Raw genomic sequence first — 24,603 nt, forward strand, 5'->3', positions numbered from 1 at the left:
GATATAGCTCATAAATTTAAATTATACAGTCAAGTAGAACTAGATTGATAAAAACTGGAAGCTAAGTTTTTATTAGGGAGTCCAACCTATCCTAAAAAATATTAAATTTGCTTTTTGATTTTATGCAGTGCCAATTTTTTATTTATTATAAAAACAACAATTATTTTGCAAAGAATGGAAAGTTTCTCAAAACACAGTAAGGGAGTTAAATACATTTCTCATTAGTTGCCCAGCCTAGCTGAATATCTGATCAAATCTTTACACTTCAAATATTTCCAAACTCTTTACTTTTGAGTATCAAAGAATACTTGGAAACCTTCTTTCTGGCCTCTTCAGTAGCAAAAATATAATGATAAACATTGGTGATCTAAATAATTCATAATTGGCATTATCAGTGGTCCTAAAACCTCCCTTTCTTGTAAGTGCAGATTTGAAAGGAAAATACCTTGGCAATCTTATGCTTGCATCTTATAAAGTTTGATCAATAATGAAATTCAACGCAGAAGAGTAGACCAAAAAGAATGTTTGTAAAAAGCCAACTTGTACCCCTCGTAAGTTGCAAATTCATAATTGAAATAAAAGTGCAATTTTACTTTTAGCATTTGTTACACCTTAACATAAGTATTACAAATTGTATTATTGTTATAGGACATGCAACTTCTATAGAATCAAGCCATTTTTCATCATTTCTATAATATCCATAACAAGATTCGAAGGACTCATTTCCAATTATTATAAAAAGAATTTGAAGGACTTGGATTCCATATGCTTCAACAAGATATACATATTACATATAGATCAATGCATGGAATGGACTCCTTAATTCTTTCATCTGTTTTGATCAAGACAATTAATAAATCAACTGTAGCTTCTATATGAAGAAGACCATTGTCAAGGCTCAAACAATTATTAGCTAATTAGAAATCATACTTTGTCCTTCCACTTTTTAAAATCAGACACATCATGTCTGAAAAATCAACAGGATGAGACTTGAAAAAATTCCAGGATTCTAACATAAGTCGTTTCCTTGATCCCTTGAAATGGATAACCTGCAAGAACATCTGAAATGATCAAATTGATAAACTCACTTTAAATCTTGACCAAAAAAAATGCAAATTTGATGAAAGAATAACAGATCCTCTTTTTTGGAGAATGTCTTCAATCTGCAGAAGTTGATGAAAGTGAAATGGACAAGTAAATAACTGACAAAAAAATATACTAAAAAGATCTGCCAAAAATGGAAGTTCTAACTAATAAATAAGTCATTTCAAACAAGTTGACAGGATTCGCAAAGGGGAATTATTGCTATGATCAATTTTCTGGCTACAAAGTTTGGTTGTTTAAGCAACCACATGCATAACTGTTTTCTAGCTACTAGGCTTCAATATTTGAGCAACCACTGAGTATTTAAAAGAGATGTCATCTCTTTTCATTTTCTTCATTATCATATTTTGTTCTATTCAATACTTGAACATTGCTTGTTTAGTTTTGCTTCTGAAATCAATCACATTCAATAAGTCTTTGCCAAATTTCCACTTCTTGTAAAGATGCTTGCCTTGCCAATATAAAAAGTCGTATAATAGAACATAGTTCAGGTATCTGTTAGCACAAAAAATTGTAACTTGAAACCCTTATAAAACTTGTGATCTGGAATTGATATTTTAGATTTTTACAAATTTATAATAAATTGCACAAAACCTCTCATTTTTTTATCACCGAGATCCTGATGTGAGGTGAGAGCATATAGTGACTGGGTCACTAACTACATAGCTTTAACATGAATGCAATTGTTTGATATGAAATAGATAAACAATTGTCAAAGCGGCATAGCCATCAAGATTTACATATTCAAACTAATCTAATGATGAACCACACAAATGGTTACAATATTGAAAGATAAACAATTATTACTCTTCAATAATCAGATCCAAGAATTATGACAAAAAATTGAACAACACTTCAAAAGTAAAAATTTTGTCCAACAGTTGGAATGTAAATAGAAAACATGAAAACACAATTAATATTCAGCATATGAAGCAAGGCCAATGTAGATGTAGCAACTTCAAAGTTGATCACCAACAATCCTAGCAAACTCTTCAACTAGTAAAAAGTTGGAAACATCTGACAATAAAGATAATAAATCCCTGACTTCTGATATGGTTGTGGCTGATACAGATATAATAAATCAGCATACTAGATAAAATTATTAAATTATTCCCTCAAATACTGTGACTCACTGTGTTTCCTCTTGAATATAACATTCAAAAAATGATAGTATTGTTGTGGTTGTGCCTGATAAAGATTTAATAAATCAGCATACTAGATAAACTATTCCCTCAAAGACTGCAACTCACTGTTTCCTCTAGAATATAATATTAAAAAAAGTAAACATTGCGTCGAACAGTAGGAAAACTTGGAATGTAATTTGAAAACATGAAAACACAAATCAATATTTGGCATAAGAAGCAAGGCCAATGTAGATGTAGCAACTTCAAAGTTGATCACCAACAATCCTAGCAAACTCTTCAACTAGAAAAAGTTGGACACATCTGACAATAAAGATAATACCCCGACTTCTGATATGGTTGTGGCTCATACAGATATAATAAATCAGCTCACTAGATAAATTATTCCCTCAAAGACTGCGACTCATTGTGTTTCCTCTTGAATATAATATTCAAAAATGATAAAATTGTAGCCTCTTGTAGCTGAGTTGATTGGCACGGTAGGCTGACTTACAGACATTGAATCTCTATAAGCTGCAATTGGACAGCAGCATACTTTCTTGGGTTCCGTTCCACTTAAACTAGCTGTCACTACTGGCAGCTATTCCAAATACCATAAAATAACTATAATTACAGCAGCCAAAGAATTGGGCTTCTTTCCATGCTATGGCCTCTCCTCAAAAAGGTACGATAACTTCAAAATAATATTAATTCTTACATTCACCAAAATACATAGTGGTCAAACATACCGATATCAATATTTTATTTGTCTCCAAAGTGAACCGGCTGACCAACTTTGTCTTGGAATGTCATTGCAATCAACAAGCTCCGGCATAGGTAATCAATCACAACAAATAGCTGCTAACGAAAATTATTGATAAACATACCTTCAATGATTTTTAGGTGTGGGTTACTCCCACATAATAAAGCTACTCCAAAGGTACAGATTAAATAAATAAAGAATATACAGCTATCCACAAGATATGTGATATGGGAACCTTGGACCAAGAATCGCCCACCAAACTAGTTGACAAAGTTCACAAACTGGCTGCAACTCAGACATAATCAACTTGTAATATTTATCGATATTAAATATAAACAATCAGCATGAAATGGTCAAGATATTATCTTCCAGTATCTCATAACAGCAAAAATTGTTTGGGGGAAGCAAACCAAAAGTATAAGATTTTTAGAAAAAATGGGAAAAAATTTGGAAAAATATCAGATTTAGAAAAAACGTAAAAATTTGTAGAAAAAGGACAAAAACTACCTTTTTAAAAAATTTAAGGGCATTTCTATAGCATAGAGATATAGAGAGCAAATAAAATAGAGAGTTTAACCCATGAATTGAAGAAAATAGGATTTTGTTGTTTATATTCATACTGCTGATTACACTGCATTGCACAAAGCATATTTCATAGAGCGTAAATAATAACTAGATGGTTACAATTGACAAAATTTAAATTACCATATAGTTTGTACTTACATCATAAATTACAAAACAAAACTACTAGTTCATATTTGTGATTTAATAGTACTTGCAATTTCTAGAACAGTGTGAAAGAGAACTATATTAAGAGTGTGAAAGGGAAATTATATGACAAAGGAAGCAATTACAAAGTAGGTTCTGAATGAAATAACTCAGGATAGAGTAATAGAAAATGCTTTCCAAACAGAATTGTACATCTCAAAAGACAAGAAATGATATTGAAATGTTCTCATTGATAACTATTTTAGCAGATTTGTAAAACAGTAAAAGTGTTAAATATTTTGGTTCTGTTTGTTAGATATTGAGTTTGAAGATTTATTGGCATTGAGAATAAAGTCGGGTCTCTGAATATTCAAATCGTGGTTTTGTTAGCCGATTTATTCTTCTATCTTGAAATATTATATTAGCGTGGTTTTCTATTTTTCATTTGGCTGATTCTTTTAAAGTTGGTGTATGAAGTCTTTTTAATACAAATAATATTGCCATAGTTTTCTTTTGAGCATGACTTCCACTATCGTGAGTTTTTTAATTTGGTGTGGCTTCCAAATTTGAGGGACGAACTCCCTATATGCATAGTCAGGGTACAATTGTATTTGGCATTAGACTCAATAAATGACTGATAAATAAAATGGGTATCCAAATTTCTTTTTGTCGCAAGATTCAAAAAGGTTTGTTCTTAATCTTCTTCAAAGACAACAAGATGCAAGTCTTTGTTACTAATAAACAGTATTGGAATATCGGAAATTGTATTTTAGAGCCCTAAAATGGACTCTCGACAATGTTAGTGATGAAGTCATGGCTTTATCTTGCGCTAGATAGATTGTAGTAAAAAATGTTCCCCCATTCCTTTGGGCTTTTTTGCCACAAATGCTTGCTTCTTTGGGAAGAATCGTGAGATAGGATGAGGCAAAGGTTACCCTTCCTCATTTGGATGCTAGGGTTTTTTAATCTCTCAACCAATTTCTATTGAAATTAATATCAATAACAAGATCTTTACTTGCAATATTGGAGTTTTTGAAGGCATTAACGCTTGTTATCTTTGCAGGAAGGGCATATTCAAAGAAATTGCCCTGTCATCTCTAGTAAATCTGGTATGCCAGTAATAAACCTAAGTGGGATTCTGCTAAAGATCCCTCTCCGACCGATGCTGTTATCACAACAATGGTTTCCAAACCTAACCCTAGCCAGCCAAACTTGGGTAATGACCAGTTCAATGATAATTGAACTAGAGGGGATAAGAGTAGCATTGTTGTTAACCTTGGTTCTTTTACCAATGCCATTCGCCAGGCCTTGAAAGGCCCAGTGGATAAACCAGGCTCTAGAGTCTCTGGAATGGGCAAATTCAATGCTGATCTTCTTCCATATTTTGCCATCTTTGTGTCTCTTTCCTAGATTCGAGAACCCTCGAAAGCAAAAATGAGTTGTATGGCCTTAAGGACTATGCCAAACACAATAGGCCCAGAAGAAAAATGCTCAACAAATTGTTCTAGACAAGATTAAAAATAATATTGAGCTAAAGAAGGTTGATATAAAAGATAATATGGAGTCATATACTCCATCTGATGATGACAATACTAAGGAGATGTTTAACACTAAGGAGGGTCAACTTATTAAAACATGATCTCTGGTTATGTCCATTGTGTTGGAATTAGAAAGCAAAAGCCAATCTGGCTTGAGTTTGTAGAAACATTGTAGTCTATTACCCTCCAAGACACTATATGACTTGAGTTTGTCCAATAGGTTTAATATCCTCTCTGACCAAGTGGCTAATGAGGCCATAAATGGTGAGGAAAGTTCTGCTAATGGCTTCCCTATTGGGCAGCGCTCTGAGGTTTCTCATGTCTGTGAGGATGGCCAGACTACCATGCTTGTGCAAACCCCAAACCAATAGTCTTTAGGCTGTTCTATTTTGAGCAATGGAGGGAGTGACAAGCCCCTCTCTGAGACAGAAGCTAAGGAGGATCTTCTCATGAACAAGGCAGGAGATGGGGTACTAAAGGATCCCAACAACCAGATTGAGAACTCCCTTAACCCTAACTGTCAAGCTTTGATTCCATATGATAGTGCCCCTAGCATTAGGCCTAGTGGGAATACTAGTGTGGATCCTGTCGGGACAACCACTAAGAACCCTAGCCTAGAAGGCATTAATAGGAAGAAGAAATTCAGACCAAAGGATGAATCCAACAATAAGTTGATACCAGCAGGATATGGCTTTTTCAATGTGGTAAAACATAAAAGAAAGAACAGGAGCAAAGAGCCTACTTCTCCCATTCATAAAAGAAAAGAAACAGATAATAGATTACCTAAGTGTTTTGAGGGCTTTAGGAAGCCAATGGACACCCTTGAATAAGTTATCATATGAATATAAACTGCATATCATGGAATGTAAGGGGGTTGGAATCCCCACATAGAAAATATGTAGTGAAGATATTCCTTAACTTAGTCAAGAATAAAGATGCAGATTTCTTCAAGAGGTCAAGGCCACACAATTTACACTTGATGTAAATCTGACATGTTGGAAGGATGCCACACAATTTACTACTAAGAATGATAGAGGTAACGGTGGAGCAGTCATCCTATTGTCCAATAAATGGATCAACTATGTCATTGATCATGGATCATCCCCATGTAATAGAGCTGCATGGATTATCATTGAAAAATATGACAAGAAAATGGAACTGTGTTCTGTATACGCCCCTAATGAGTACAAAAACATAATAGAACTTTGGAAGTGGGTGTATACCTTGCCTAATGTGCATTGGATTGTAGGTGGGGATATCAATATGGCAAAACACTAGGAGGACAAAAGTGGTGGTAAAAAATTTGAATGGAAGAGCAATGAGAAACACTTTTGGTCAAAGTTGAAAGACAAGCCAAAGTTGTTTGACCCACTGTATGGAAGGAAACAAGAGCATAAGACTATCTAGTATACATGGTGTAATTTTTAGTAAGGTAAGAGAAAAATCTACTGCAGACTTGACAGATTCTATGTGAACAAAGTTATGTTCAGTTTCAATAAAGATGAGCATGGGAGTAGCATTAAGTTCTTCCCTTATACCCTCTCTGATCATCACCCTATCCAAGCTGAAATAGTGTATAAAGATGACTTGAGGACCTTGAAGAGTAGAGATTGCAACTTTCTCCTCAATACTAATATGCTAAAAGATGAAGATTGCAATTGTGCCATATAGACAATTAAACAAATGGAGTATTAAGGACAAGATGGCTATAGATAGATGGGGACAAAACATCAATAGTTGGAAAACCCTATTCCAGACTATTGGTCAAAAGAAAGCAAGAGATTATGTGAGGATTGAGGATCAACTCAATGAGGAGCTCTTCCTTGCAAAGGCTCGAGATACGGGATAACCCCCAACAAAAGGATCTAAATGATAAATTAACCATGGTTAAAAATGATCTCAGAAGAGTACAGTCTAGAGGAATCCAAGGACTAAGAGTTAGATCCAAAATGAATTGGTTACAGAATGGAGATAAAGGGTCTAATTTTTTCTTCAAAATGTTAAAACAAAAAGAATTTAGGGAAAGAACAGACAAAATTTGGGAAAATGGCCGAACCATACTAGAGCAAGAGGATATCAAAAAGGTATTGTTCCAATTTTATAAAGGGCTGTTAGCTACAGAAACCAACAACAGTAAGTGTCAAGAGGCTAGGGAAATATGTAAGAATCTCATTCCTAGAAATTTTTTTGATTTTGATGGGGATAGTCAAATGCTGGATAAAGAAATCACACTTGAAGAAGTCTAGATGGCAATCAATGTCCTAAATAATGACAAATCACCTAGGCCTCATGGATTACCCATTGAATTCTACAAGCAAAACAGCAAATGAATATGTGAAGATTTACTACAAGTATACAGGGAAGCCTTCTCTAGGGATAGAAATTAATAGAGTAATCAAAATCCTTCCAAAGGTCCTAAATGTTTCGTATAAGATCCTAGATAAAATCATTGCTCTAAGGCTAGTGGACATATTACCCAAGTTTGTGAGTAATACTCAAATTGGTTTTATCAAAGGAAGATATATCTTGGAAAACTTGTTAACAAGCTATAAAGCTATGAATTGGGCTAAGGAGACCAACCAAAATACAACAATTTTTCTCTTGGATTTTGAGAAAGCCTATGACAATTGAATGGCCTTTTCTTTTAATTGTGCTGGAAGCCTTTGGGTTTCCTAATTCATTTTGCCATCTAGTACAAACTCTGATGAAAGATGCTTCTGCTCAAGTACATATTAATGGTTCACCAAAAAAGAGTTTCCCTTTGGAGAGATCAATTAGGCAGAGATGCTCTTTGGCCCCTGCCTTATTTGTCATTGCTTCATATGCTCTCTATTGTTTACTCAGAGAACCATTCATGTCTCCTAGGGTAAAAGGTATTATTTTAATGTCCCCACTTTGAAATAGAATTTAATAATAAATAATAATATTAAAATTAAATTAAAAAAAAATTAAAAAAAAATTAAATTAAAATAAAAAAAAATATAATTAAAGATAATTAAAATTTGATTAAAATTAATGAATGGTCAAAAGGCATGAAATGATAAGTTGTGACTCCCCCAAATATGAGATATAAAAGGGAGAAGAGAACCTCATTTAAGAGGAGGATAATTTGGGAATCGGAAGTACAGATCTTATTTAAATAAGAAGTGCAGATCTGATCATGAAAGGTTGTGTCCCTTTCAAAGGGCAGATATGATGACTGCCAAAGGGCATACATGATGAAGAGGTGTGACCTCTCCCTCACATTGAGAGACAAACAAAAGGAATCAAAGCATCTAGTGAATCACCATCGATCAGATCAGATCAAATCTGTTATTAAGTTACAGGCTATAACATCCTTGTTCTTGGTGGTATGCATGTGGATGTGCTGAATATGTATGCTTAATATATCAAGCCTAATAATGTTCTTTGTAATGTCCCCTTTCTAGCACATGTTGTTTGAGGTTGTCGTTAGCCTATTTCTCCATGGTCCCGTAGGCCAACCAAGACATTTAAGGGATATTGAGGATATTTGGCCTAGGCAGTTTTAGTTGCAAGCGATTCTGAGGTGTTTGATGTGTTTTGGGGATACTTAATAATTATAGTAAATCAGTTGGGCCAGGTCAGGATCATCAGTGGTTCATGAATAATATCCCGTCAATGGTTATTGATGATATGGAATTGAGATTTTAATAATCATTTGCGATTATTAATTTATCAATAAAGTTAAGTTAAAAACTTAAACTAAAATATTTAACTTTATTGATGTGGGAACTGAAATTAAAAGGGAAAGTAATTCAAATATTAAGAGTTCCCTTTATTAAAGTATGTGGAGACATGAATGTTAAAGGGAAAGGGTATATCTTTTATCCCACATTGGCTGAAAAGTGTGTGAGCTCTCCTAGGAAAGTTATAAAAGGTTCTTAAGAGCTCATTTATGGAAACCCTTGAGCTTGGAGGCAGTGCACAGAAACCCATTGTCAGTTGGAGATATTATCCGAGTATCTCACTTGTGTTTCATATTTCTGGAAATAAAGGTGCTGCTGTTGTAGGGTACTTTTTATGTTTCTACTAATCATTTTGCTAGGGTTTGAATATTGTGGAGTTTGGTTGCCAGATTCATTGAGCTGCATGTTGGACATTGCTGGTTGCTACAATGACATGAAGAGTGCATGAACAGTGACATGGATGTGTGCTTTATTATAAGACTAATTAGTAAACTCTTGGTGCTCAGCGTGATTGTAGCTGACTGCTATGCATGGAGATCTTTAGTCTCCTAAATGTAGCTATTATGCTGGGCAAAGAGAACAATACATTTCCGGTGCTTATTCCTTGGCTTAATACTTGGATGTGGGCAGAAGTAGCAGAGAATGTCTGAGATTAATAAGTTATTGCCGTATGAATGTTGGGTATTGCAATCTCATTGCAGATTGCAGATCGTTACATGTAATTTCTAAGCAATGTCTACGTTTTAGCAATCTGGTATTTGCAAATAAGGTATTTTTTGGTGTGAGCTTGCATATTCAAGGCAGAACTACAGTTTTGGTTACTTGCTGGGTCAATCTAGAGGGGCAGAGGAAGTCGTAGCAGATATAAAGAGGCCACAACAGTCCTCAGAAAAACAATTGTGTATCCTAAACATGACCTTGGAGGGTGTAAAGAAGTTACAGCAGTACTCAGAAAACAATTGCAGACCCTGAACATGTTCTTGAAGGGTGTAAAGAAGCCACATAAGTGCTCAGAAAACAATTGCAGGCCATGAATGTGACTTGGGAAGGTGTGAAGGGAATTGTGGAACTTGTAGAAGTAGTCTATATTGTTGAAAGATCAATATGAGTAACAATGCTAGCATATTGCCTGTGTTTTGGCTGCCTTAAGAGGTCAGAAATTCTCATTTACAGTTCGTAGTTTGCAAGTAATAAGAGTTCAGTCCCATATCCTTCAATATAAATGTTCTTCCTTTATACTCTGTGAGGGTCTTAGTGTTCACATGCAATTTGAAGTTTGTTGATAGTGGACAGCATAGTATTTATTTCTACTATGTAATGTTTGACATTGTTCATGTGCAATCCTACAATAAACCTCAAACAAACAAACATTGTCCTCTTGCAACTGAAAACAATAGCTAAATACACTTGCAAGCAAACTGTTTGATATAATGTCTTAATGCTGAGTGGTGATAGAAATGGGAAAAAAGAAAATTAATATCAAAACAGGGGTAGCCTCTTACATTCTTATACAGAATTTAGTAGTAATATTAATATAGACTACAATATGTATGACAGCCATAATTTCATATTTAACCATGATACATGAGAAGTTAGTATACTCATAGCCTAATCCTTGCTTTTCTGCTAATGCCTACGCTAGGATTGGATGTGGAATTGTTAGGGAAAAGCGGTATCAATACCTTGCAAGGTAGATAAGACCTGCAGTGGAATGGGCATGTGCTACATCATACAAAGGCAATGGATAAGGCCTGCGATGGAATGGGCATATGTTACATCATACAAAGGCACTACTTGTGGAGGAAGGTTTGCTGGCGCCCTAACAAAGATACTTCCCAATCTCCACTAAGATTTATTAGGGATTAGACTTGGCTATGTTGATTATCCCTTGTACGATGTACTCTAATTGTTCCCTAGAGTTAACAAACAAATAATAAAATATAATAAGTATGATGAGATGTGTTTAACTATTGGAAAATAAACTATCTCCTAATAGGGGACATTACAATTGGTATCAAAGCTTTGATCCTACCATCCTGCAGGGTAAACACAAATCAATGAATCATTCTAGTCAATAAGGAATCTAACAATACATGTATTTGTGTGTATGATCCGTGTTTGCATATATCCATATGCATGCTCAATGTTTTTATGTGTATGCTCCATGTTTGGTTCATGCCTGATATGCTTCCAGCATGTTTATTGCATGTGTATTTACAATGGGAGTCATGTTGAACACTTCATGATCATTGCTTGAGGACCAGCAATCTTGGGTGGGGCGGATTGTAATGTCCTCACTTTGAAATAGAATTTAATAATAAATAATAATAAAATTAAAATACAAAAGAATACAAATAAAAATTTGAAATATAAAAAAATATAATTGAATATAATTAAAATTTGATTAAAGTTAATGAATGGTCAAAATGCATGAAATGATAAGTTGTGACTCCCCTAAACATGAGATATAAAAGGGAGAAGAGAACCTCATATAAGGGGGGGGCGGGAATTTGGGAATCGAAAGTGTAGATCTGATATAAATAAGAAGTGCAGATCTCATCATGAAAGGTTGTGTCCCTTTCAAAGGGCAGATATAATAAAGAGATGCACACTTTTAAAGAGTGCTAACGGTGGAAAGGGTGTGTCTCTTGCCAAAGGGCATACATGATGAAGAGGTGTGACCTCTCCCTCACATTGAGAGATATAAAGGAAAGGAATCAAAGCATCCAGTGAATCGCCATCAATCAGATCAGATCAGATCTGTTATCAAGTTACAAGCAATAACATCCTTGTTCTTGGTCGTATGCATGGGGATGTGCTGAATATGTATGCTTAATATATGAAGCCTGATAATGTTCTTATGCAGAATTTAGTAGTAATATTAATATAGACTGCAATATGTATGACAGTCATACTTAATTTCATATATATTCATTATACATGAGAAGTTAGTATACTCATGGCCTAATCCATGCTTTTCTGCTATTGCCTACGCTAGGATTGGAGGTGGAATTGTTAGGGAAAGGCGATATTAATACCTTGCAAGGTAGATAAGACCTGCGGTGGAATGGACATGTGCTACATCATACAAAGACAATGGATAAGGCTTGCGGTGGAATGGGCATGTGCTACATCATACAAAGGCAATGGATAAGGCCTGCAGTGGAAGCAGAATTTAGTAGTAATATTAATATAGACTGCAATATGTATGACAGTCATACTTAATTTCATATATATTCATTATACATGAGACGTTAGTATACTCATAGCCTAATCCATTCTTTTCTGCTATTGCCTACACTAGGATTGGATGTGGAATCGTTAGGGAAAGGCGATATTAATACCTTGCAAGGTAGATATGACCTGCGGTGGAATGGACGTGCTACATCATACAAAGACAATGGATAAGGCTTGCAGTGGAATGGGCATGTGCTACATCATACAAAGGCAATGGATAAGGCCTGCAGTGGAATGGCATATGTTACATCATACAAAGGCCTTAACAAAGATACTTCCCACTCTCCGCTAAGATTGATCATTAGGATTGATTAGGGATTAGACCCGGCTATGTTGATTATCTCTTGTATGATGCATTCTAATTGTTCCCTAGAGCTAACAAATGCATAATAAAATATAATAAGTATGATGAGATGTGTTTAACTATTGGAAAATAGGCTATCTCCTAATAGGGGACATTACAATTACCCTTCCTAACAAAGAGGATCTCCTAAATATTCGATTTGCAGATGATATTGTATTGTTTATTGTTATGGAAGAAAACAACATGTATTCACTCGTTAAAAAGCTTGATATATTTTGTGATGCTTCTAGTGCTAAAATCTCTAATACCAAATCTATTATGTTAGGAAGGGGGGAACATCCCCCACCCTGGTTTGCCAAATATGGTTTCCAATGGGGTGGTCCCACCAAATAGGTGAGATACCTTGGCATCCCATTTGCAATTAATCCTTATCTGAAGGAGATGTCATTATGGATCAAAGGTAAAATTGATAACAAACTTAATAGAAGGAACAAACAGTTTTTCTCCCTTACAGGCAAATTACAAATTTGCCAAAAAGTTCTATCATCTTACAATATTTATTACTCCTCTGTTTGGCTGTTTTGTTGTTACCAGATTAATGATATTCAAAAGCAAATTAGGAGGTTCCTGTGGTTAGATGGCAAAGGGAATAAGAAAGCTCACTTAGTTAAATGGCAATGGTGTTGTTTAGACAAGAAGAGAGGAGTCTTGGTCTGAAAGATCTCAAACTCCAAGGTGTTGCCTTGGCAGCAAAGTGGATCTTCAAAGCACTGGATGGAGAGGAACCATGGAAAGTGCCGATTAGGAATAATATCAGATTGTTTGCTCCCAAACAAGCCAAAGCTTGGAAACTTCTTTTTTTTCATGACCTCCTAGCTAGTAGTTTCCCTGTTGCCCCTGTAGGATCCATAGTATTTAAAACTATATGGAAAGCTTGGGAGAGTATTAGGGGCCTCATCACACATAATGGGGTCATTGCTGAAGATGGCAGTATATGTGGGGAAAGGTCTATCTGGTTGAATCTATTTCATAAAGATAAGCATCTTGCCCTTTCGCAATGGTACTCTACTAGGAAATGGTATTTTAAGGGCATTAGATGCTTTAAACAAATTCTTGTTGATAGAGAGCTTAAGTCCTGGGCCTTTTCAAATTTGGAATGACCTCCCTAGTTCAAGTTGGAGGACATATTCTGTCCTTAGGGAATCATGCACCCATTTTTGCCTTTCGAGGACCTGTTCTCGGGATAAGAAGAGGTTTTTGGACTATAGATGGATTGATGGTAATGCCTTAATGAAGACTAATGCTAAATTGATTTATAATGCACTATACAGTAATGTTGATCTTATTGAGCATCTTAATAATGCTTGGCAAGTTAATCTTACCAGCAAGGAATGGAATGATGTTTTTGTTAAGAATTGGAATACCGATGTTAAGCCTAAGAAAGCATGCTTTAAATGGTTGTTCCTTCTGTAGAAACTACCTTATAAGGATTTTGTAAACATTAATGATCTATGTTCTGTATGGAAGGAACCAGAGAGTATTAAGCATATATTTCTTGATTGTTTTGTTCCCAAAGAAATTTGGAAACTTTTTTTTGCTAACATGAAAGGATGGAATGATAATATTATTTATTCTGAAATTGTTTTTGGATATATTAATAATATGAAAAAGGAGTTTAATTTCTTCTTGATCCTTCTTTTTATTGAAATATTATGGCAAATCTAGAAAAAAAGGAATGAGGATAAGTTTCAAGGGGTTAGACAGGCACTTACTAATTCTTACAAGAGACTCATCACATTCAATGCTGCATTGCAGGTATCTGTTACATTGAATATCTCAAAGTTCAAGTTTGAAGAGCTGTTGGAGGATGGTATAATAAGGGTTAACATATCTGAGGTGTCATATAGACATACATGGGTGAACACCAAAGAAGATTCCAGGCCATTTGTGAAGGAGCTCCAAGAATTTCTCAAAGAATATAATGAGGAACTTAAGAACAAGGAGAAGGCCAAAGGAAAGGAACCAAGAAACATATTCCTATTGCAGATTTATTTGGTGAAGGAGCTCCAAGAAACATGGGTGATAAAAGGGATCTGATGTAATGTCCCCTTCCGAGGAGTAGTAGATAATACCACTTGGCCTACTAAAGTCTGGCAATGTTTTTATTTAAATTAATTATTTAATGTTATCCTATAAAGTACATTTTAAGGGTAATGTTATTTAATTAATTTGATAAAGTGACTAAAGTGCAAAATAAAAAGAAATATTAAAAAGGGTCACTTTGTTATTGGAGCTTAATGAAATAATAAAAGGCAGTAATTTGAAAAGTCTTTCGAGAAGTTTCCTGGGGTTACCATAAAAGGTGATTTTGGAGCTCATTTCTTAATGCTTGATTTTCTTTCATCTATTTGGAATTTGGATAGCTTCATAAGGAGCAAAAACCAAAAGGGATACTTGAGGCCTGGAATCAACCGATGGCTCTGGCTTACGGGCAGCTTGGTACATCTCCAAGGACTAGTCTCGCCTCAGCTCGCCCCATAATGCGAAACCTGTATCTCTGGGCTGAGTCGCAGGGATACCCTGGACTAACAAAAAACAATAAACCAAAAGGGATACTGATTTTAGTAGTAAAAAATTCTACCATAGCTGGTTGCAGGAGAGATCACTCAGATTTCTCGCTTGGGATTCAACAATTATGGTTTATAGAAATTTATGGAATCTTTGACAAAGACAGATTTCAGAGTTTAATGTTATTTGGAGACTTGGACACCACTATTATTCATTGCATTTGCTGGGCAGTTAAGAATATATGCTAGTCATGGGATTTTCTAAGAGTTTTGAAAGCATTTACATCCCTCATTCTAGCTGGGTGATTAGTCTTCTGTAGCTGCCGTGGACTTTAAGATATCATTGGTTTGTGTCTGGCACCAAAATTGCTGCCTGAGATTGGGTGACTTCATCCAAACAATTGGACACCATTGTTGTAGGAGTAATTTCTGTGATAAAGTGATTTTGTCCATGGTCATGGACATGCATTAGGATTTGAAGCTGCTGGTTGTCATTGCTGGGGGGAGTTCGAACTGATCTGTGGTTAGATAATCATTCAAGAAGGGTCAATTGGCACTGTTGAGGGTTCACTTAGCCATATTGTATTTATCTGGCAGATATCTGGGTGTCAGACTTGATGTTAAAGACTAAAGGAAATAATTTCTGGTCGTTTTGCTTCAGCAGAGGTCTAAGGTCAGAAATTGGACCTTCAGTTAATTATTACAGACTTCTAAAGCTTCCAGGCAGCTGCAAATTGTCTCAGACATATAATAGGAAGTAAGAACTCTGCAAACAATTGTTATGAGTCTAGGACTGCACATAAAGGTCAGAAATCAGATTACTTCTGTAATTTGTTATGACGGTTATTCCAGTAAAAACATCTTGAATCTGGTTTTTATCAGCAGTATTTCCTATTGTTAGTTGTTATCTATCAAATGCAATTACTGTATTATTTCATCCTATGCTTCAATGCTGTTACAAACTTGAAAACATAACCTGCAAGCAAAACTCAAAACTCACCAAAGCATACAAACTGTTTGATAAAATGGGCATTGGGAAAGGTACATGCTTTTGGTGAAAAAAAATGAGGGGATTTTACATCTGAATGAAGGTAGCACAAAGCAAATTTTGAATGATCTTGCTAGGGGACAGCAGCAGTCAGTGCAGTTGATGACACAAATGATGCAGAATATGAAAATAAATCAAAATAATGGATGTAATAATAGTAATCAAGGAAACAATGGTGAGGCTAATAACACAAATATACCAACTAACAATCAGTCTAGCGCAACTACTAGAGAAACATCTAGACCCCTGATGCCCACATTTCTTCAGAATGAACTACAATAGGAGAAAATCATCAAAATGAAGAAGAGGGATATGTGGATTGGTTACATGAATACCAATCATTAGGTGATGAATTCCATGCAGCCATGTCTACCAGATATTTTTTAGCTTAAGTTGAGGAATAGACCTAGGAGAAATAGAGGTCCCCGAAGCTAGGATTTACAGAGGAGGTTGGGTGAGATGTCTATTCCCACTTTTGATGGTTCGAGCAAATGCACCACCAGATTGAGGATCCAGAAATTGGATACCTACCTGTCTTTATATCCCATGTTCGAGAACAAAGCCATCGAGTATGCCACATTGCACTTGGAAGTAGAGGCTCATGAATGGTGGTATCCCAATCTAATGACACTGGAACATAATCTCATTAACTCCTATTCTGAGTTCAGCCAAAAACTCAGACAAATTTGATAAAAAAATCCAAAGATGCATTTTTGGGAGTTAGCATAGCTAACATAGAGCGGCACCATTGATGTATGCATTTCAGAGTTCTAGAGACTAGTTGTTATGGTTCCGGATGTATCTAAGAGGAGGTTGATATTTCTCTTCGTTGAGGAAAACTGGTCAAGGAACTAGCACATATAACCAAGAATGGGGAACAAGAACCCCAAAGAGCAAACATTGAGGAAAACTGGAAAGTTTTCACGACATTTTTCAATTCTTATACCATTGTTTTGGCATTATATCAGCAATTTTAAAAATCAATATCAGCATATGAGATGGTCATATAGGAGTTTCCAGAATTATAAGTCTTCGTGGTTTTTCATTCATCACAAGAACAAATCATCAGGAGATATCATTCCTTTACCATTCATAAAAAGTGTTTAACGGTTAATTGTTTCATTTTCAGAAAGGAGTGTAACACTATTTTGCCCTAAGTATAAAAATGAAGAGATTTAAATTATCGAAATTAGAATCAAATTTGTAGCTATATCAATATAGATGTAAATAGTCAATTTAAATTACAACATCAATTCAATAAATTTTCATTAAAAAAATGAATATCAATATTATAAAACAAATTAAAAACTTTTTTCCAAAGAATTCAACTAGACTAACTCAACTCACATACATACATATACACGCACACAAACATACCCCTATCCATAGTTAGCATACATATACACGCACGCACACATACCCCTATCCATAGTTAGTGCTCGAGAGGATCATTACTCAAAAAAGGATAGAGAGCATTTCCTACCTATAACCTATCTAATTATTATCACTGAGAATTTAATGTCTATCAATCTTTCTCTATTCCTTCTGGTGGGGCCTTGTCCTAGGCATAGGAGAGTGGGACCTTGCCTTACACATTAAACTAATTCCTAGAATACCATAAGTACATTACGATTAGTACCAAGCCCACAATGTCGGTTAAATGCATTTACTCGCCCTATTGATGGAAATTTCATAAACCCCTAGTGTGTACACTCTATTTGAAACTAATTGAACTAACTTGTGAATTTATTGGACTTGACAGGGATGTATACGTGAGTTATGCAAGTTCAGAAAATGTGTGGGTGAAAAATGGCACGGAATGACAAGAATGTGTTTGGGAAAACAAACTATATATTATTATGAATATCTTTCAATAACAATATTTCAAATAAATCAAATCACTGGAATGACTACTTCCACCCAAAAGGATCTTAGTGGTCTTAGCTCTCTTCACTATAGCACATTCAAGAAGGAAACTATTCAATTCGGAACATTGCATGTAAAATATGCAGAGTAGAACAATCACTCAACACAAAGCCCTAGCTAGAACAATCCTAGTTGTAACTTCAACCTTGTTCTCTGTTGGCCATACCTTGTAAACAAAGTTGTTGCCTTGTGTTCTTTCAAAAAACTCATATATTTCATCACATGAAAGTCATAGGAAGTTAGGAACAATCTATCACTATATACTTTCCTTTCTTCAATGCATAGATCAAGACCCTTTTGAATTTACTTGACATTAATGTCCTGCATGCTTACTATCACATTGGCTTTTTCCTTTTCTATTGCTTGAATATCTTCCTTGCTACAAAAACTTGAGAAGAGGGAAATTTGAATTTGACCACTTTGTGCAGGTCTTGAAGTGGGTGGGTCTCTATTAGCTTTGTTTGCACATCCACTTCATAATCAGCAGGTTCCACCTAGGGCACGCAGTGAAAGAAAAGAAAAATCCTCTGGTGTCCAAAGCATAATTGGTTTTTATTAAAAACCTGATTTTTTTCTATATGATTTTACAACGAATTAAAACAATTTTAAAAAAAAATTAAGTTTCTCTGATTTCAACTTTTTTTGTTTGAAGTTTGGTGAACCTCGTGAAATGGTTTATATCTATACATGTGGTTGTACCTAGCCATGCCAAATCTAGGAAAACATAACCTACCATATCCAAACCCTTACCCAAACTCAAGTTGGTAACTTAGCCCTTTAATGAAGAGTGAAAGAAATGATAAAACTCTCAGTCTTATGTTTTTCTCTTGCAGTGACTGAAACTCCATTTAGATTGAGATCTGCCAGAAATGAAGAAAAATGATGGAAAATAGAGGCCAAAGAACAACATGTAATACTGAACCTACAACAAACCAATGGACGAGCCCTCTCCTATAACTTCTTGCAAACTAAGACTGCTGAAAGACCTCTTCCTGATAAAACTTGAAGACCCTGCTGTTTATGACTAAAACTTGGCAAAGTTGTTAAAGACAAAGGTCATCGATGAGGCAATCTTCAAAGACTTTTCTGTTTTGGATGACAAGGGAATGCTGAAAGACCTGTAAAGAAGTTTAAAACCTCTTGCAACTGCTCATAATAAAAGTATGAAATGAGAAGATGCATCAAACAAGCTTGTATCGAATGCAAGCCCCCACTTTGTACTTTCCTATTTTTTCTAAAAACGTGATCAAACACTGCTGGGCACACACCCAGGATGGACATGTCATTTTTTTTGTCTCCAAATCTTGTTCATGCATTTAAATTTAACCAAAATCCTGCTAAACGCATTTAGGGTAATCTTGGCCTTTTAGCTTGTTTGTACTCATGGGCAAAGTGATAAAACATGCACACTCAGCTATTGGATCTTCCTTTCTTTTTCAGCGTTATAAATTATCCAAAGCAAAACCCCTTTATGGCACATGCCTGGGGTATTTTGCCCACTTTTTCAACTTTTGAAAAAAAATTCTCATACAGTTGCTTAGTGCATGCTCTGGGTCGTTCTGGCATTTTTCACTTTATGGAATTTTGGACAGACACTATACTGTTGTGCACTTGAAGACTCGGAATTTGTTTTTTTTTTCTGAAACTTCAAGTTATGGCAGCATACCTTATCACGCATGCTCAGCAGTATTAGGTCCAATTTCTTGCCTGAGTGGGCTCTTCACAAAAAGAGAACCACTTTTTCCTCCTACAAACTTTGACCACATTCATCTTAGCATGCTTAGCTTAGCAGTCGCTTTTCATTTAATAACTACTTTTCATACTTTATCACAAACTCAACAATGATATGACTGAGCGCATGCCTCAATACTTTTTTTCTCCTTTTTGAATGTTAAAAAACCAGACATCCTTTAAAAAGCACTTCAAGGGTATGGAGTGTCATTTCAACATTTTAAAACTGTATTTCCTTGTGTCAAAGCACTTTAGGGCATTGCTCTAGCCACCTTGAAATTTTTGACAAACTTTGGGCCAATCTTTGAATAAGAATGCTCCACTGGACCAATAATACCCTTCATGTATGTTTTTATCAGTGTTCCACAAGGACACCTCCCCCCCAAAAAACCCACGTTTCTAAGACAAGGACATCTCTAAGATGCGGGAATTCGGCAGAAACATTCCCCAGCTGCACCACCAACCCTACTCAACTCTCAGGGGCATTTCCAAGACGTCCCCTAGTTTGGGGACTCCAAGACATCCCAAAGAGATTTGGGAGACTTCAAGGAGTCTCCCAATTATCCCACGAACTGCCCCTTGACCCCAAAACTCCACCCACAATTGTTAATGTTCAATGCAATCATTGCCATGTTTTTAAAATTTATTATATTAAATTTTACGTAGTATACCAAAGTTTCATTTTCTATTCTTATACTTATTCCTAATTTGCCCCCAAACCTATACCCACCATTGTTAATGTTCAGTGCAATCATTGCCATGTTTTTGATGTTTATTAATTTAAACTTAGTATGCCAAAGTTTCATTTGCAATTATTATACTTATTCCTTAAACGTCTTATTATGACTAATTTATCAAGTAATATATGTATTTACACCACCCCCCACCTTGCCTTGCCGCCATCCCCCAACCTAGGCCCTTGGTTCCACTTCCCCAAAACCAATCCCCCCACCCCTCTATCAGTAAACTCTGTGGCACTATGGCTTTTACTTTTTACACAATTTTGTGCCTCTTCACATTGGCACATGCCAAGAGTCTTCAAGGTTAATTTTGTGTTTGATAGCTTTCAACATGTCTCTCTCCTAAGCTCCATTCATCACCTCATCTGCTGGGTTCAAAGGGTCTGACATTACCCATTACAACTCATAATCACGAGTGACAAAGATTCATCAATGACTCACTAAGTTGTAAACAATAGTGTTTTGGCTTGAAAATGACTCCATATGAAAAAACTTGTATCTGTACAACATCTACAAAAGACCACAATATGATACTCTCATTTCACAACTGTTTTACATGGTCTCTCATCTATTAAAGCACAAAATGGGCTTACAAAACGTAATCTTCTGTCTACAAGACACATGGTTTCCCTCAATTGTTGGACTTCAACATGGTCTTCAAGCCATGGTCTAACATTTCATGAGACCATAGAATTCTCTCATATGCTACAACACAAGTTTTCATGTGAAAACGAGAACTTTTTTCATTCTGAGCCATTCCAGAACAAATCTAGGCTGTGAAAGCATGCTCTACATGTTAATCTACAGGATCACGTTGCTCTGCCAAGGATGCTCCTGCATCAAAAACAATGTCCTCAAACGTCTAATTCTACTAATGGTACATTTTGTTGGATTAAATTGCCATTGATGTCAAAGGTTTTCTGTCTACATGGGCCGACCCATGTTAAGAATGTTAAGTGGAGAAAATGTGAAATATCACGTAGTTGCCGTTTAGGCCAACTTCCTTAGGCAAGCAAAACAAGATTAATAAATATCACATACTTGCCGTTTGGGCCGACTTCTTTAGGCAAGGAAATAAATTAAACAAAAATAAATATTTGCCTAAGAAGGCCAACCTCCTTGAAAAAATATGACAGTTGGCGAATGGGCATCTAAATTAATTGGTGCCCCCTCCTATTGGGATTTCATAGGGTGAAGCCCCTAGGTTTGGGCAAAGAGAATTAATTAATGAAAATATATGCTGCTGGCCAGCCTTGTTAAGGAAAATAAATATTAATGCTGGCCAACCTAATCAAAGGGAGGTGACCATTGGATAAAGAGGCATGTTTGAGGGGTATGTAAAAATGTCTTTTGGTGGGCATTAGAACAACCATTCGTTGAATATCATTCCTAATTTCAGAGCAGATTAAAACTAGAGAAGAGCAGGTTTATGTGAGCAGAATTTATGAGATCAATTAGTCACATGTTTGTGAAGTCTCTATGGTGAAATTATGCAAGATTCATAAATATATGTTATGAAGATTTGGAGCAGATATCATGCAGAATTGTGTGACGATATACTTCAGATTTGAGAGCAACCATTGAAAATCTTATTGCAAATCTGAGTGGAGGTGTATTGCAGATTTAAGAGCAAATTTTATTGATGTCATGAGCAGATTTTGAAGATCATCTAGAGCAGATCCAAAAGACAATTATTACTTTGCATCTCGAAGACTAGTGCCTTCTACTTTGTGAGATCAAGAGGTTGGAGCCTCTAACTCAAGAGATTGGTATCTCTAGCTGAGTTAGTGCTCAGTGGAGGGGATTGATGTCTCTTGTGGGTTGGTGCCTACAAAGATTGTAAGAAATTTCATATATAAGCAATATTTTGCTGTGATTTTCTCCTGCAAGGTTTGCCACGTAAATCATGTGTCCACAAATGTTCTTACTTGTTCTTACTTGCATGTGTGGTTGATTAAGCTTTTTGGAGTATTGCCATTGCATCTAATCAATTTTTCAAAAATAAAAGTTTGTTGATAGACTCATTCACCCCCCCTCTCTCAGTATAATTGTGTGCTCTTCACATTCTCTGTAAATGGATTGTCACTGTGAAATCTTTTTTCAGCTCGTGACTAGGACTCTATACCAGAAAAAATTGGACCCCAGCAAATGTCTACTCCTCAAAAAGCACCCAAGACATATATAGAGGAACATCTCTAATGCTGTAATGCTATGGAATCACCATAACCATCAGTTACCTGGATTTGGCATGTCAAAAAACTCATGTACACAAAAAAAAATAACCATGAACTTACCTTCACATCCTCAGGCATGCCATGAAATTGTCCTGCACCTTCAGGAGGAGTCCAGTTGAAGATAGAACATGGTAAAAATAAGACTCGAGTCCTATGAACTTCAGCAACAAAAGCTTTAGGAGCCCTAAACCTTTTGACATCAAATAGAGGCTGGCTTTTAACAATCCAATTCAAAGCCAGCTGATCTCCCAACATACGAGCAGCTTTCATGAACATAGATTTGTAAGCTTCCAAAACTTCCTCCAAAAATGCTTTTGCTCTGTGACAGATGTAGAATTTAATGGAAATTAAATCTGAAGAAATCGGGTTAAAAGAACTAAATACAAAATAGTAAAACATAAAGCAGAATAAACATTCAAAAAATGATTATACGGACTTTGAAACACCTTCCACAGTTCCTCTAACAAAGATCACGCCTGAGTTTAGAGGCTGATGCTTATTATTTCGAAAAGTGAGAGCTATGTGAAAGTCTCGGTAGTCTTCATAGATATGGCTAAGATCATCAACCACTGCTATGTCTGAATCAGTGAAAATGAAATGTTCAACCTGATTTTGCTTCCATATATTCCCTGATAACCTTGCTTCCAAGAAGTCCTGCAATCATCAAAGATTAGATTTCTAAGAATCCAGATCATTAAAAAATCTGAACATCATTAATACTGAAAATAGGCCCCTTTCATCTGGGGTAAGTATTATGCAGCAATGTTGATAAATGATGCATAAAAAATCAAAATAGTGCAGCCCTCTACAAAATGCTAACTGAATGCAAGGTTACACCACATCAAATATGTCTGATTCTTAACAAATTGCAATGCATGAAACCGTTAATGAGTCTAGCTTAAAATCCTCATAAGGAAACAGACAAATAAGTTATATACTAGTATTTCTTCATAAATTTTCAGATGTAAAAAAACCTAAAGCTGCAGGATTGAGCATGGGATGAAACAAAACACAGTGACTCCAAGAATCACTCATTTGATAACATACACTACCTGCGATTAATTAAGTACTACTAATGAAATGAGCTTGCTCTAGCTAGCATGCATAAAAATTAATCACTTCAAACAAATTTTGTATATGTGTTCCTATAAACTGAAACCTGAGAAGATATATGATTTGAAAACAGGAAATGTCAGATGCCAAATATCTAAAACTGTAGCTGCTGGACAAACTGAAAGAACTGAAATCTTTGAAAGCTAAACTACAGGAAACAGCTGTAGGGCTACAGATATGAGAACCAAAACATGCAATTGTTTAAATTGCCATGCATCTGAACATAGCTGCTGAAAAATATGTATCAAAATTCATTTTTCTTTCCCTCTAAAGCTGCAAATTTGCAAACAAAGGATGGGTACCAGAAACTAACTGATGTTGAATAGTACTTCAATATGCTGATACTGGAAATGAAACCAAGATGACGATATTACTAAACAAAGATGAGGAGGCACAGGAAATAGAAGAAAAACTTTCCTCAAAAGGTGTGTGTCATGACCCCTTCTCAAGAATGAAGGAATTAAATGAACACTCATAGCCTATTTTTATTTCCCATAGGCTAAGAGCCAAAATAAGGGAAAAAAATTGATTATAGCATTTTAAGTTGGACCCAATCATCTTTTCAAAAGGACAAGTTAAGTAACATTATTAGAGCAGCTGTTCAAATGAGACAATATAAGGTCTATGTAATACTTTATTTTAAAAGCATTTTTTTAAACAGAGGGAAAAAGCGAAATTAATAAGGGGCCCAAAAAGGGTACCTATAAAGGAAAGACAAGTGCTCTAAGCAAATTCTCCAATTGCCATTGTATTGAATTCTAT

General features: G+C 35.5%; 1 protein-coding gene across 1 annotated transcript in view; it reads right to left on the reverse strand.

The window, feature by feature from the left end:
• Positions 1-570: 570 nt before the first annotated feature.
• LOC131067542 (uncharacterized) overlaps positions 571-24,603 on the reverse strand; it is a 92,462-nt gene continuing 68,429 nt past the window's right edge. Inside the window, exons 5-7 of the mRNA XM_058002599.2 lie at positions 23,165-23,382; positions 22,789-23,047; positions 571-1,049 (exon numbers count right to left, since the gene is read on the reverse strand). Coding sequence (XP_057858582.2) covers positions 918-1,049; positions 22,789-23,047; positions 23,165-23,382 — 609 coding nt within the window. The 3' untranslated portion in view covers positions 571-917. The remainder of the gene's footprint in view (positions 1,050-22,788; positions 23,048-23,164; positions 23,383-24,603) is intronic.

The sequence above is a fragment of the Cryptomeria japonica genome, chromosome 10, assembly GCF_030272615.1.
Source record: "Cryptomeria japonica chromosome 10, Sugi_1.0, whole genome shotgun sequence".
Lineage (NCBI taxonomy): Eukaryota > Viridiplantae > Streptophyta > Pinopsida > Cupressales > Cupressaceae > Cryptomeria > Cryptomeria japonica.